This window comes from Lates calcarifer, linkage group LG18 (assembly GCF_001640805.2).
Source record: "Lates calcarifer isolate ASB-BC8 linkage group LG18, TLL_Latcal_v3, whole genome shotgun sequence".
Taxonomy (NCBI): Eukaryota; Metazoa; Chordata; class Actinopteri; family Centropomidae; genus Lates; species Lates calcarifer.
This window is the reverse complement of record NC_066850.1, coordinates 17,149,585-17,166,372: the sequence shown is the minus strand read 5'-3', so window position 1 is coordinate 17,166,372 and position 16,788 is coordinate 17,149,585. Positions and strand designations below refer to the sequence as shown.

The 16,788-nt window shown below is 41.8% G+C and overlaps 1 protein-coding gene across 3 annotated transcripts in view; it reads right to left on the bottom strand.

The window, feature by feature from the left end:
• The window catches only part of mpped1 (metallophosphoesterase domain containing 1), an 80,920-nt gene that overhangs the window by 40,747 nt on the left and 23,385 nt on the right, over positions 1 to 16,788 (bottom strand). For all 3 annotated transcript variants that reach the window (XR_001963305.2, XM_018697190.2, XM_018697189.2), the window contains exon 4: positions 11,677 to 11,902. Coding sequence is in view for 2 of the 3 variants with exons in the window: in XM_018697190.2 (XP_018552706.1) it covers positions 11,677 to 11,902 (226 nt within the window). In the remaining variant the exon portion in view is untranslated. The remainder of the gene's footprint in view (positions 1 to 11,676; positions 11,903 to 16,788) is intronic.

Below are 16,788 nucleotides of genomic sequence, written 5' to 3'. Positions count from 1 at the left end.
CCTGCTGTTAAAGTGTATGGTGTATTATTTTGTTAAGCCCTTTCACAGAATGAAAAAACTGAAACTTTAAAATCCTCCTCCTCACATACAAAGCCCTTAATGGTCAGGCTCCATCTTACCTTAAAGATCTCATAGTCCCCTACAATCCCACCAGGACACTGCACTCCCAGAATGCTGGCTTACTGGTGGTTCCCAGAGTTTCCAGGAGTAGAATGAGCCTTCAGTTATCAGGCTCCTCTACTGTGGAACCTTCTCCCAGTTTGGGTCCGGGAGGCAGAAACACCCTCTGTACCTTTAAGAGTCGGCTTAAAACTTTCCTCTTTGATAAAGCTTATAGTTAGGGTTGGCTCAGGCTTGAACCATCCCTTAGTTGTGCTGCTATAGGCCTAGACTGCCAGGAGATCTCCCATGATGCAATGAGCTTCTCTCTCTCTCTCTCTCTCTCTCTCTCTCTCTCTCTCTCTCTCTCTCTCTCTCTCCACAGTATGGATACATATCCCATAAATACATGTTACTAACTCAGTATCTTCTCTTTCCTGTAGCACTGTGTTCTTCCGTCTCTCTCTCCTCTTCTGTCTCTTTCTGCAGGTATTTCTGCCTCTGGAGCTGTAGAGTCTGATCTGTGATGACAAGTCTCCTGCTGCTGCTACAACTCCACTCAACACCTGCTGCTAGAATTAGAAATGACTTATACTGCTATTAGTTTTATTGCTATGTTAGCAGTTAATACTTTAATTATCACTACTATCATTACTACTGCTGTATTATTGGTGTCACCTTACGTTTTATATGGAACCTGTGTTATGCTATGTTCTTCTCTCGCTAACCCCCCACCCAACCGGTCGAGGCAGATGGCCGCCCACCCTGAGTCTGGTTCTGCTCGAGGTTTCTGCCTCTTAAAAGGAAGTTTTTCCTTGCCACTGTCTCCTAGTGCTGCTCATGGTGGGAACTGCTGAGTCTCTCTCTGTAAATACCTATTTTAAAGAGTAAGGTCTAGACCTGCTCTATGTGAAAAGTGCCTTGAGATGACTTTTGTTGTGATATGGCGCTATATAAATAAAATTGAAAATTGAATTGAAATCATACACTTCAACATTCCTCTAAAACACTATCAACACAAACTGAACATTATAACCTGTGTCTACTCAGGAGGCGTTCAGGTACAGTGTTAAGTTGTTGGTCACCTGCATTTTAGAAGGACTCAGAGCCCAGTACACAATAAGCATGTTACTGTGTGCATGTAAAATGATGAAAAATAGACTCTGAGCATAAAAATGTTCAATCTGAGTAAACTGTGACGCATCACACGACCTTTGTGAAAAGCTGAATTGATTAAAATAGCAGTTCCATCTGACATGCATGAGACAGAAGACCAAAGAAAAGTTTTAGCTGGTGTATTGTGGTTGTTTCTGAGGTATTTGCAGTCTTTTATCATAAGCTCATATATGAGGAAGCAACATACTGTGAAACACAGATGAGCTGACAACAGCATTCTCTGTAACCTGCGAGGAGTTCCACTGCTAAAAGCTACTGATTCAGTCAGTGGCAATGAAAGAACAACAGTATATCTCACTCTTCCTCAGCAGATGGAGATTGTCTAGTTGTTATTATGACCTTAAGTAAAGATGTCTTGTTTAACTACTGTTCCCAAGGCTGGATACTTGGTTACAGTTTAGAAAAACCATGATCATGGTTAACAGTGGTCAATGTTGACTACTGGCAGGAGACAGGATATGAACCATGTATGCCAAGCCATCCATTCTGACCTTTCCCTTACCCACTGATCAATACAACACTCTGGCAATGGATACCTTGGTGAGTACCATGATGCTTTCACAGCGTTATAACACTGTGTCTACACAGAAGGCATAGCAGCAGCTTCGGTGCTCCGTCTGTGATGACACGTACAGGCAGAGTGTTGAATGAAGGTCACTCGTCTTTTGGCAGTGTTCAGAAACTAAAGCACTCAGAAACACATTGTAGTTACACAAATAAAACAGAATAAAATAAAATAAAATAGAAGCGTCTCTGTTCCATCATTTGGCATCAGACAGATAACTGAAGAACAGGGCTGAAACACCTCCTGTATAGAACTGCTGTAAGATAGGTCATTATTCACACAACCAAGAGGCTGCTTCACAGTAAAATCTAAACAGATGTAATCTTAAGCATTTAAATAACAAGTAATTCCTGTTGTTCTGCTGCTGAGCATCCAAGATGTGAGAGTTTGCTGCAAAACTTCAACCTTTTAATGCAGGAAATGACCAGAATCACTTAATTTGCACAGTATATACAGCTATATTGTTGGTTTAACGTCTGCGTGTTAGCACCATTCTGCACAACTCAGAGGTCAAACAGTCCGAGAATGTACTTTTTTTGAAAATGGTCCCTGTTTGCAACCACATTACTGCATGACAACAGTGTAAAACAAGACACTAAATGTTCACTCTGATGGACTAGTTATCTACCTAAGTTTCTGCAAGTTGATTCTCATTCTCATCCTGAAGTGAAACCAATGGCTGCCTGGAATGAAGAAAATGAGTCTAAAAAACTGATAGAATGCTTTGGAAAATGGTTGGCAGTAATGTAAACTAACCACAGTTTGTAGTTAATGGGCTAAAACATGCAACACCACCAACAGAGTCCTTAAAGAAGTTGGATTCATTACTCGTTCATTCATTCTCTCTCACTCTCTCATCATTCAAACTTCTATTTCTGTGAAGTCACTCCTCATCAGAGGGAGAACAAAGCGATCTCCTGAAGCTCAGTGAAGAGAAAGAAGGTCAAATTACCTTCATGCCATCTCCACCGTCATTAGACTCATTATCATTAAAGGAAAGGCTTTGCGCACCACCACTGCATTTTACCCCTTCTTTTCCCACCCCTCCACTCTCCCGCCTCTCTCCTTTACTTCCACAGAGGCCATGAAAACAAGTAAGTTAATTAAAGTCGGCAAGAGTCCCTTCCATTTCCCGCTCATCAGCGAGGACAAGCCATCAAACAGAGCGCAGGTAGTCCATTTCTGTCAAATGAGGGAGCAGAGGAAGAGGAGATGGAGGAAGAGAAGGAGGAGGAAGATGAGACAGAGGGGGGCAGGGAGGAGGAGGAGGAGGAAGAAGAAAACGGCCTCTCTTCATCTCTTTAGTTTTTGATGAGCTTTCTTAATTGGGCCACTATAGAAGGAGAAGTGAATCCTCAATAATTAAAAAATCTAATTAAGGAGTCTTTTGCATCTCCGTCCTTAATTATTCCACGCGGAGCAGTGGGGAGCGATACATTTCTGCCGTTTTCATTTAAAGAAGAAAAAAGGGTCTCTCACTTTCTCTCCCCCGTCGCTCCGTGCAAATCCCCCATCAACAAACAGACTACTTTGTCTCTCTCATCCCTGTCTGTTTGTGTGTCTGTGAAAGAGGCGTCCGTCTCCCCTGCCTATCTTATCACTCCTCAGAGACCATCATTATAAACATTTAAAGAGATTTAACCCATTAGTACCAACGCACGTGCACACTTTTCCTCCACTCTCCTCATCTGCCCCCTGCCTGTCCTCTCCAGCTACAGTATATCTGTCTCTTCCTCAGCGCGCTGACTCAACCCTCCTACAGCGTTCAACATGCAAAACGTATTCAAAGACAAGATGATGCTTAGAGAAAACAGCTCTCAACCAGTTAACAGTGCTCCCTGAATTAGATTTATATCTTGATTCTACAAAACATCTCCGTAGGATATAGAATCAAGTCTCTAACCCCATTAGCTTCAGAGTTATTAGGACTGCCCCCTAAAATTCAATTATTCAAAGCATCTGTCAGAAACCCTCGAGCCAAACAGTTTCACTTCAAGGTTTTACATGTCTGTTGTAGCCTGAAAAATAGGCTAAATGATAAGTCTGGTGGTATTCAATATTCTTTTTTTTTTTTTTTTCAGAAAAGACCCAAACCAACACATAATGTCTCCAACTAAGAAATACTTATTCTTCTCTGCCATTGAGCTCCAATGCTGTTATAAATAAAACTATAACTATAAAATTACCATGAACTCATAGACTACTCCCAGTAGTTTATTTTGACTCAGTCTCACACAAGCTGTCCTGCTCCCCAAAATACTCACTACACAGCACCAAACATGGATTAATCCACTACTGAAAATAGTCCCCATGTGCTCCGTGTCTTCCTGTTTCAGTAATGTTGGTACAATTACAGTAACCAGCTGTCTTTTTTAAAAAAAAAAGAGAAACTATATATGTATTTTTGTGTTTACTAGTTTTTGCAAAATATTTTTAAAGAATGAACAAATGCAAAGTTACATTAAAAACTATTTTTATTTAAAGTCACCAATGCAGCATTTCTTTTTGTCCCATCTCCTCAAGCCCTTTAGATACAAAACTATATATTTGTGAGTTTTTTTTTTTGTTTTTTTTTAAAGATTAGTCGACAGTAAAAAGCTAAAGAATAATGCAAGCCCTATCATTTGAAAATCAAGAAATATATTGCCCCTGGTGAAGACCTGGGGTGATATCATTCCAGCACAGAGGTACTGTAAAGTTAACTAACAATTATTAATTCATAATTTATTCAAATTGCTTGTTTTGTCCAACCAGTCCAAATCCTAAAGTTATGAAGTATCATAACAATTATGAAAACCTGAAAATATTTACATTTAAGAAGCTGGAACCAGTTATATTTTGACATTTTGCTTTTTTTTTTTTTTTTTACATTCTACTCAATCACCAAGATAAGTAAATAGATTAATTAATTAATTATTTAAGACTAGTGGTTGCTTTGTTTTTTGTTTTGTTTTTTTGGTGTCCAGGGAAATAATGAAGCAGCCAATTTTAGCCCTGGGGCCTTCTGTCTGGATAATCTGGCCATGAATGTTGATGGATGTCTGAGCCTCTGAAGGACAAGATATTATCAAGTGTGAAGATTTCCTGCATGGCAAGACAGGATCTTCCTTGGTAAAATGTCCAACAATCACTTCCATTTCAATGCAATACAGAATCTTGAAAGAGGCCCAGATCATTGCAATGAGGACTTTTGTTAGAGAAGAAGACATTTTCGCTACTCTCTCTATCAGACACGAATTTCTTAATTGGCTGGTGATGAAAAAAAATTGCACAGAGCGAGAAGCGCATACTCATGGCTGTGTTTGTGCTCATAGAGGAGCAGATCCATGAATGTGCAAAGCTGCGCGTCCCGGCCATGCAGCTCATTATTAATAATGACTCAGATGTCATCTGCTGAGGTTGCCAGATTGGTTTCTGCTGCTGAGAATCTTAGTTGCTAAATTATGAGTAGAGACTAGTTCTGAGATACTGAGCATCCCAGATCTGTGATACCAGCCGGTGAAACTATTATGTACTTTCTCTGTGAATATTTCATTTCAAAGGTGGATTTTTAAAGCAACATTTAGTCCAGTTATAAAAAGATATAGCTAAATTCTAATTAATAAATGAACACCAGACAAATCCTTGTAATTCTATGCTCAGAAAATGACACATAAATGTGGGAATTGTCTTATTTGGTGTATTCTATATTTGTGTAAAAATCATCTGAACTTTCATTTACAGGCATCCCCCAATGAGTCCATTTGTGTTACATGTGAACAAATCTGCAGCAACATGATCTCTTTCTGCAGTTTACTTACTAAATTACTGGAACAATCAGTAATACGCTGGGGAAAAAAATGGACATCTAAAGAGTAAATGTAAGAAATTTTCTTGGTTGGAAGAAGTTGACATCCCATAAAAATGGTAGCCTAAATATAGCTTCAGAACATTTTTCATGCATTGCTTAGCTCCTGTTGTTTATTGTTATTTCTGGAAAAGATTCTGACTTGCTGGACTGTACTTGTTTAGCAAATTAATCAAACCTTTGGCACATCTCCCTTGCTTACACTTAATGATTTTTTTTTCTAAATTAGGTGTACATAATAGAGATAAAGAGTGCAGAGGCTTTTATTTATTTACACTAAGTGATTATGCATTAAACTCTCTGGTGCATGCATCTTAGCATAGCATTAACAGGTTAAAGTCAAATATTTTACAATGCAGAGTGATTTCTGTAACAAACACTGCAGTGTGACTGCATCACATAATCTAAATCCCAACGGCCAAGTTGGTACAATAAATAAACGCTGAAGGAAAATAGAAATGAAACCTCTATTACTACAATGATAGACATAACTAATTCAACATAATGTAAGGTTCACAGCATGATTTACATCAGTAGTCATGCCAGGTGACTTGTTCTCGTTGGAGAAAGAATTGACCAATCAGAGCTTTGTATAATAGGGTCAGGATCTTCCTATATAGAAAGCTAGGTATTTAGCTATACCCAAAAAAAGATGTCTACAGTAACAGAAGCAAGCCTCATAAGGTTATTGTAAGTCAACTTGTGGAAACAGCAACTCTGAAATTGCCAACCTTTGTATTGCATTGTGGAGCAGCACACTCAAAAATCAAGCTGATTTCTAACATATACTGACAATGCTGTTAAGTGGACTTTCTGAGAAGAATAAACATATCACGCACAACATATCACAACATGGTGAGAATTAAGCTTCATTTCTACTTTTGCATAACACATTTGCATGTGTTACGCTGTATGAACGGTGGCTATGTGTGTATACAGAAACACTGTAATTACGCCATAACTGCCATCTGTTTCCTTAATATAACTCCATATTGTCTGCGGCAGCTATAGAGTTGCCACCACAAGAGCTGTGATTGGTCAGCTTGGGCTGCAAAGCCATTTCCACTGCACACCTCCTGCCTAGAATGAACCTCTTCTTCTCCATCACAGTGGATGAACAAAGGTAAATACAGCATCTGCATATTACAGTCTTATATTCATCAATGAAATGAGGCAGACCCTCGCACTGTCGCACGTATCACAAAGACGATGACAGAATGTGAGTACAGTTAACGTGGAAAATGTAATTAAACACAACATGAGCTGATCAGATACAATAGCTGTCTAGTGTTGTGATGCTGCTATCAAAGGGAAAAATCCACTGCTGAAGTATGGGTCAAACCTATACTGTAGCACGACAACAGGATTCACCTAAGACCTTGCACTGACCATAACTCCAGCTTTGGTATGTAAAATAGAACTTTGACATCATGCAGCGTAAAGCCATAGGTCGTACTGAGAATGACGCACAAAGAAACTGTCACGCAGCCTCATGTGCTGAAGAGTAGCAGTCAGGCTTGGTGCTCTTTATTATACGATGTAGAGGAACATGTCACAAAGAGCTGACTCCCAATAAAACTGCTGAGTTCCGTTTACTGCGTCTGCAGCCATCAAGCACACACACATTAAACCACTCGTAATCAGTCGTACTTCAGTTTCCTCTTTTTGGCTTTCCACTCTGGCTCTCTATGAGTGTGAGTGTATGTGTGTGGGCAGCAGGCCCTTTGTAATGTCAGGGTCTGTGAGCTCTGTGAATAGGGGACAACAGTGGTAAACTCCCATGCATCCTACAGTTCTACTGTTTACCTTCACTTTGGGGCTCCTCCACTCAGAACACTCACACATAGACTGAAGCATGCATCCCACTTCTCCTTCCCATCCCTTTAGTTCTTAGATGGAGGGTGGCTGTGCGAAATGACCTGTAAACTAACATTAGCATCAGGAGGAGGGAGCAAAGCACGCCTCCGGGCCATCCTTCTGATTCACTGTTTCGTACAATGACAAATTGTGGGGTTTGGGGAGAAGGGAGCAAGCAGGATCTACATCTCAGGTAAGGGGTTTGGATGGGAATATACAGGTGTGGGATGGAGAAGTGGAGAAGCCCACTGAGAAGCATACAGTGTCAGACTACCTCTGAGGAGAAAGACAAAGAGAAGAAAAGATGAGATAGGAGTAAGGGATGGCAGAGAGCAGTAAACAGCCTGTGAAGCCAGACAGACTGGAGATCCTATTAGACAGAGACAGACAGACAGACAGACAGAGATAAATAATGGAGGCATATATGGTTGTTTTTCCATATAAATCAAAACTGTGCCAGAAAAGGGAAAAGAGGGACTGAAGCACAAGTATGCTGCAGTCATAAATTGCTGTCATTGAACTTTTAATTGTATTGTGATTGGATCAAATCATAAACCCCATACCATGGATCAACTCATATTGACAAAAGAAACACATTGTCCCATCCCTAATAAACAGACAGACAGTGAGATTCCATAACAGCTGAAATAAAGATTTGGCTGCTGTCTAGTTAAATTGCTCCCTGCTAAGTCAGTCTCTGCCAAGAACACTGTGAATGAAAAGAAACATCATTCTCTAACTCCACTCTGTGACCATGAGTGGACTGCGTGTTTTTGCAGTTCAGAAGGACAGAGTGGCAGCTCTTCTTTAAAGAAATGATCCTGCTGAATGCATTGTGTCTTGGCATGTCGAGAGAATCGATACTTTGGTGCCCATGATGACATGTGATGCGGTTCTTTGGGACCAACAAGGGCATCATAATAACCCAACGAGTGTTTTACTAATTTAGCAACTAAGAATCTCGGCAGCAGAAACCAATCTGGCAACCTCAGCAGATGACATCTGAGTCATTATTAATAAGAAAAGAGGCAGATGCATTAACAATACAATAAGAACAACATGTGGAATGGCAGCAGCAAGTGCAGGTGCAGCCACGACTTGTGGAAAAAAAAAAAAACACGCCAAGAGTTGTTGGATTTGACGCAAATCATCAAGGACAACCAAAAGACGGTATGCAGACAGAGTCACAGAGCATTTCAACAGCAGGAGGAAACACCTCAAACTTATCTAAGCAGCTCAAAGAGGTCAGCAAGACCTGTACACAGAATCCAGGCTGACTGAGTCATATCATCAAAATTTTCATGTTATGAAGTGTTACAGTTATTGTTAGCAGCTGGCATTTGGTATAATAATGCTCCACACACAATGTTCACAAAAGCTTCAGGTTCAAACCCCAGTTCACCTGTGGCTTCTCTGTGTGGAGTTCACACATTCTCCCTGTACCTGTACCGGGTACTCCTGCTTCCTCCCACAGTCCAGAGATATGCAGGTTAACTCGTTATTCTAAATTGCCTGTAGGAGTGTGAATGGTTGTTTGTCTCTATCACAGTCAGCCCTGCAATAGACTGGTGATCTGTCTTGGGTGTATACAACAACTCCACTCCACCATGACTCTTAGGGATAAGTGGTATCGATAATGGATGGATGGATGCTAAATGTGGATTTGACAAAATGCTACTGAAACTCAACCCTGATAATATTCAATAAAATTGTCAATTTCTATTAAAAGGCGACAACTTTACATTCAGTGCATCACTACTTAGCTATCAATATACTTATTTGTGTTTCCATCACTAACTGCAAAATTACAACCCCTGTTTCTTTATTTCTTTCTTTCTTTTTTTTATACTGAAATGGTATTATAGAGTCTATACAGTTCATTCAGTACATGAGTATTATTGGATTTATATTGGATGAATTTCCTCATGTCAGATTCTGCTTTTACAGACAAGCACTCAGACAATCAGGAGGTCAGGCAGTCAGGTAGCACCTTGGGGTTGTGGAGGTGGTGGTGTGGGAGGAGGTGGGTAATCCATAGGCCATAAAGCAGCGCCAGCCTGGCATCGCCATAGCGACGGAAGGACCGGAGCAGACACTGTCCCACTGCTTTTGCCGGAGAATGGAGCATGTGAAGGAAGTGGCAGGTGTGTGTGTGTGTGTCATCCAGCGACATGCAGAGCCCATCGAGGGTTTTGGGGAGGAGGATGAAAAAAGAAAGGGAAGGCGTGAATTTAGGGAGATGATGACATAGGATTGGAAGATAGTAAAAAGGACGGAGGGAGAAGGTAATGAAAGGTGGGAAGATGGAAGAATGGAAAGAAGCAGGGAAGGCTAGATGAAGGAAATAAGGAATGGAGGTGGAAAGAGGGGAGCAAGGGGGGAGAGGGGGAAACACACGGAGCTTCCAGCTGGAGCCCCTCTGTGCTGCAGGAGCACACCCTGAGGCTCAGACACACACACACACACACACACACACACACACAGTCCAAGGCAAGTGAGAGCACACACGGGTACACAGACCCACAGACCCACAGTGGACACACACGTTCACATGTTCAGACAGAGATATTGTTACACACTCACACACACCACCTCATGTGCCCATTACACCAGCTAGTGCCAGCCTGTGAATCTGAATAAAATCATCTCTTCCTAAATCTCAGTCCCTCCCTCCCTCCCTCCCTCCCTCCTGCCGCCTTACTGTCTCTTTCTCTCATCCATTTCCACCCCCTCCTTCTTTTCTACATCTCTCCTTTGTCTCCTTTTCCATCTCCATCTTCCTCATGGTCCACCTCAGGCAGCTCTCCGCAGTGGCCTGAGCAATAAACTGTGGGGACCCTGCTATCACAGAAAACCAATTACCCAGCACTAAGGGCACACACATGTGCACGCGCACACGCACGCACGCACACACACACACACACACACACACACACACAGGAAAAGAAGCATCCTGTCCTGTCCCAATGAATTGAGGTGCAAAATCAGAGAGCAATATATGATTGATTTCAATGATAGAAAATACACAGATGAGGTCAAAAAAAGAACGATAATAGAGCACTGTCATGACACCAACATGTAGACTGTCATGGATACAGGGCCCAGGGCAACAAGCTGCCGGAGCCTTACTGACCCCATTCTTCCCCCACAGTGTGTAACATTTACATTTTGAATTTTTTCTTCTTTTTTTTGTGGTGGAAGAAGAAGCCTAAGATTTGTAGTTATTTAACTAATACAAATCAGTTTAGGAGCATACAAAATGCAAACACAAAGCTGAAATAATTTAGGTCTTGAAACTAGATTTTGACACAATGAAAGCCTATACCACTGTCAAACTGTCTTAATCTTCACACATGGTATAGATGAATGAATGAATGATGAAATATGCACATATTTGGTTTCTACACTCCGACCTAATCACTCCCCAGGAAATGCAGCAGAGAGAGGGCAGCGATGAGAATAATTTGGAGCGTAGCAGCAGACTCAGGTTGTCTGTCTGAACTAGCTCACAGAATTCGCTTTTATTTTCTCCACAATAATGCACTGTTTAACTGAATACACACCAAACTAGAATCTGGTAAATACTCTCCTGTAAGTCACCTATTAGTGAGCGTATCACCACCAAATAAACTCACACACACTTGAGGCGTACAACACACATCGAGAGTCTGGAGGCTGTTGTTTTTTATGTAAGGCGTGATGCACCATTGTCCTTTTCACCGGGGTCAAAGTGCATCTGTCTGTATGGCATGTCTCTGCTATATGAGCATCAAATGGTGCATGTCATATGATGCAGTATTGCAAGACACAGTTGGTACATTCTGACCTTTAGAGAGAATTGCTTTCTGGACTTGGTTGTGGTCACCTGTGGGAAATGTTTTCCACAGACACAAGGGAAAAAAAAAAAAAAAACCTAAAGGCAACATCACTTGCATCTAAGCAGCAGTGAGTAAGCACTCCACGCTTAGAAATCTGGATTCACCTATGACTGCTGACACTGCTACAGTGAGGTTTCACTGACCATTCGCACACAAAACACTATCACATTCTGCAGGTGCATGATACAACGGTCATGATGTTCTTCAAACTTTGCTTTGCTGCCAAGAACTGTGCAGTAGTAGCGGTTACTCACCAGGGGGAGCCGTAGATCCTGAAGCCCCGCACGGTGACCTCAGAATCCTGTAGGTAGATGCAGTTAGTGAGTAGCGACTGGACGTTCTCGTAATTCTCCGGTTTCAGCTTGGAGGCAGAAGGGAAGTAGTAGAAGTCCTGCTTGATCAGGTCGGCCATAAACTCTTGGTCAAAGGTCAACTCGTGATTGCCGGCAATTACTATCTTGATGTCGTACGGCAGGGTACCTAGGAGTGAAGGTGAGGAAAGGGAAAAGGAGGGAAGGAGGGAGGAAAAGAATAGGAGAAAGCGGTCAGACAGGATAATAAGAGAGAAGAAAAGACAGATGTGATTGGGGAGTGACGAGAAGAAATGCAAACGAAAGGTGAGAGACAGATGAGGGGCAGCATAGAGAGATAACGGAGTGGTGTGAAGATAAATTTTGACAGGAAATGGTGATGGGAGAGAGTGTAGAAAAAATGACAATAGGGGAAGTAAAGGAGAGGTGTAAGAGACAAGGATGGAAGATGAAGGACAGGGAGAGGAGGAAGTATAAAATGGAAAGACATCAGGACATGGACAAGGGAGACAGAGAGACATGAGTTGTAGGGGAGGAGGTGAAAGAGAGGAAATGAGAGAAGCGGGGTGACAGGTGGGGTGGGGAGAGACAACCAGGAGAGGGAAAATTGAGGACGACATGAAACACATCTCAGGCAGCTCGGCATTCACTTGCAACAAGGTTTTCGTATCATTCTTTCTCCATTTCTAGCAAATCTGTACATTTGTCTTAGCTTCCCTCCATCAGTCAAGGTCACAACCCACTGCACTGCTGTCTTCTGTTTATGGAAGTATAGCTGAATGCATCCGTCAGGGAATCTTTATCTGAAGGAGTGATCGCAGAAAGAGTAATCACTGTGAAGTTTAGGATGCAGAATATTAAACACTATGGGATCTGCTGCTGCATCTTTTCTCCTTTCTCTTTCATCATCCTTCTCTAATCAAACTCCCACTCCTTCGCATCACCCCCCTGTTCTTCCCTCCGTCTCAATGGCTTTAATTGGCTATTCAAAGCCTGGCACAGCATGGTGTGCGATTGATCGGTGCCCATCAAACCCAGCAGCGTCCAGCCCTTCGCGAATCTACATGATGTTTTCAAAGCTCTGCTGAGGAAACAGAGTACAACACTGACAAACATCTGGGGGTCTGCTTTGTCAGGTAGAGTGGGTGACAGAGAGTTCAGTCCTCATGGCTTTTTTTTTTTTTTTTATTACTACCAGGACGACATGGCACGCAGCTGAGCGCATTGGTTTGTGTGTCAGCATGTGTGTTTTGTGAGTGACTTTCCTGTGTGCGTGTGTGTGTGTGTGTGTGCACGAGTTTGCATGCATCTGTGCATGAACGTGTCATGTGAGTGAAAAGGAGTAATTAAACTGAGCTTTAGAAGAGGCTGACAGCCTGGCGATGGCTCTGTCATAACAGCCAATCACAGCCTGGTGACAGGAAGAGAGAAAGAGTGGAGAGTTAGAAGGAGGGAGAGGAAGGAGAGAGCGACAGAAATACTTTAGGAAGCCCAAAAATCCTTGAGTGTGAAGGAGGAATAATAACAAGATGAAAGCAGCTGTCAAAGAGTGCCCATCTCTGCAGTTTGGGCCCAGGCCGCCCCCTCTCCCCAGCACAGTTCCCATTTGTTTGGCAGAAGGGCTTGTGTTTAGTTGTCAAGCAGACACCAAAAAAGCCTCGTAAATGAGGGGCTGCACCTCCACAAAGGCACATGGACACACGCCACCGCACAATCAAAAGATGTTTTCGATTCCTCTTCGTCAGACTTTTGAAGTAATGTTTGCTCAATCATCCCTGGAGAGACCAAGGTTGAAGGAATACTTCACTGCAAAATAAAAATCTGATCATTATCTTTGACCGAATCCCTATTGAAGCTTGCAGGACAACTGAGTGTATTTCTATCTCACGCAAAGTATTGAAGGTAATGGGACCATCTCCTTATTGCTCCAAAAATGCATGAACTCCCTGCACATTTTCTGAATGACTAATGAAGTATAATCAATGTGTTTCACATCCCAGAGACTCCACTGTGAGTTCTCAAGTCCAATATTTCCCTCTCGATCCCATGTATTTTTCTCCCAAATATTTAGAAGTGGGGAAATACAGAAATAAGCAGGTAAATATTCCACTTTCAAACATAGAATACTGCAAAACACTGCATCAAGTGCTCAAAGATATCATTTCCAATGTTGAGCTTTTGTGGAGCTCGGCTGGTCATTTCAGTAGTTCAAGTAGTCCTATGTGGTAGCATGCAAAATGTTTGCAATAGCAAAGAAATTGAAAATGCTTTCAGATGCATTGGTATATTTCTTATTTTTGACAGTAGAAGCCTTCTAGCTGTTGAAAATCTGACAAAAGCAAGGAAGGAAAGAGGCATGACAAGAACTTTACTGCAACGCAGCTGCAGGGATGTAGACATAGACAAAATGTTTGAGTTCTCCCAGAATCAAAATGGTCTTAATCTACCTGTCCATTTCTTTGTTGGAGCTAAATATATTGTAAGTGCTAGTTAAATCAAATAGTTTTTTTCTTTGGAACAAATTGTAGCACAGACAAATTATCAACGTAATAGTATACACAGTAGCTGTAACTACACATACTGTAGATCTCATCATAGCAGACACATTAGAATTCATTTGCTCTGTTTCAGTTGCTCTCTACCAACTTGTGAGAAAAACATTAGGTTCTTTATGCTCCACTATGTTCACCAGCTTCTGCAGTTTGGTGCCAGGCGGCTTTAAGGTGGGTTAAGTGGATTTTTTTTCTTTATGATTTTGAAAGAGGCCAAAAAGCTGTGAAAACAGGAGGTACCTGCAGAGTTAGGTGATAATACATCGCACATAGTCATCTGATCCACATGCACCTTAAGAAGGAGTTGGGATTAATTTAGCTTCATCACACAACCAACTTAGTCTGTTCATTTTCAGGATTTTTAGTGACAGCATGTGCAAAACACACATTGTGACCCTCTGTGGAAGAAAAGCTCACCAGGAAAAGAGCCGAGCAGCTGCACGGAAGCACAGCATCTACCTGCAGACTTGTGTCAGTCTTTGAAGACTGGAGCTGTCTGAGAGTGAAGTGATAAATGAAAACTGGACTGACCTGAGACTGCATGCAAAGCAAAAATGCAAAGCGTAAATAAAAATTTAATGAAGTAGTAGAAGTCAAGAAGAAAGTTTAGTCTTTGAGCTCTGAAACTTTGTAATATGTGTTATATATATCTTCTTTTTTCCTCTGGGTTAAGACTCATGTCCGTGTGGTGGGACACTTTATATCCAACAGACTGGTCACCCTCATCTGCAAATATACATTAAGAAATGTAGTGATTCAAAGGAAATCTTTCAAAGACAGGATGAAAATGGAAAAGATGTTAAGCAACAGAGAGCTGCTCTGGATGAAGTCATCAGCTAAATGCCTAAAATGCAACGTGCAAAAATATGTCAGGGGAAAGGGATGTATGTGTGTTAATGCATGCCTCTGTGTGTGTGTGGTGTGTGTGTGTGTGGTGTGTGTGTGTGTGTGTGAGCCTGAGGATGACAGTGAGGATACAAGGGAAAGACAGTGGGGGAATAAGGTGCTCATACATTTTCCAACAAATAAACACTATCTGTGTCTCCTCAGAAATTCTGCAACGTGAGCAGTTTTTCACCCATGAAGTTTGACGGCCAACTGTAAACTGAGAGAAATAAATCATAGGGAGAAATATAAAACTCCACCAGCTGGACACAAATACCCCCTATGCACACACACATGCACACACACACACACATGCTCTTACTTAGCAGAATTAAATTTCAATTTCATGGATGAATTTTCTGAAAGTTTCCTCTGGAAAAAAAAAAGCTGCAAAATGACAAGGTGTGAATACCAACTAGCTGAACATCACATCAGCCGAATCTGACTAAAAGCAGTCGGCGTATGCATCTGTTTATCGTAATTCTCTGTCCAAGCCAACTGCTGTCTGTCAATATAAAATAATAACAATTCAAAAATGAAAGACATTCAACAATGCTGTTATTGTGCATGTCCACAAAGAACAAATCAATCACAAAAAGACAATTTCTGCATCAAATGAGAATGAATTTGTTGGTTCTGTGACAAAAGACAGAAGAAAAGAAGAAAAGAGGAGAGGATGTGTGTGTGTGTGTGTATATGCGCAGGGGTGGGAGTATTGGGGGGGGGCAATCTAAACATTTGGAGCGACATTCCCCCACAACACACGGGGGGCTCTTTGTTGCCCCGCCATCTTTTGTCTTTGAATTCAAAAGGCTGCTTTAAAGCAACAAATACTTTTAATTTGTCTGTGAATGAATGAGCGGCTGCACAAGGCAGACAGCCACATCAAAATAATAACAAAAGAAGAGGAAGAAGAAAAAACACAAAGTTAGCAAGTGAGCAAAGGGGGAGTCAAAGATTCAAGTAAAACATAGGACAGTGCTGGCTGAAAGAGAGGCTGCTTCCAGGAGTGGAAACAGCTGGACTTCAGTCCTCCCCTCTGTCCCTTCATCCCTTTATTCCTCTCTGGTTCTCTGATCCCTTCTTGCTCAGTGTCTTTGCTCTTTTGTCAAGCACCTGCCCCCCTCCAGTCATACACGTCCCAGATCCCTGCCTTTCACCGCAAAAACCTCTGTCTTCCCACGAGCTCCACAAGACAGCCGGTGTGTGGAAACGTGTAAAAATGCCACATGCACCATGCAGGTATGTGCATGACTCCAGGGGTCTGTGCATAAGTATTATATTTAATATATGAATGCATATGACTGTGTGTGTGTCCAATACATAATACTGACTATCTATTTATGTGTGTGTGTGTGTGTGTGTGTGTGTGTGTGGATTCCCCCCATTGCCACAGGAAATCTTGCCAGAGTTCGGCCACCATTGTTCCGGCGATGGGTGGTCTGGTCTTTGAAGAGGAAAATCCCTGCTCTGCCCAAAGCTCTGGCATGTACAGGGGGATTACTGCCCATTGTGTGTGCATGTGTATATGTATGTGCTCTCATATGTGTGTTTGTGTGCACGCAGAAACAAAAAAGCCAGAAATTTCCTGCCTGCCAAGGCAAAGTTAATTCCTAAG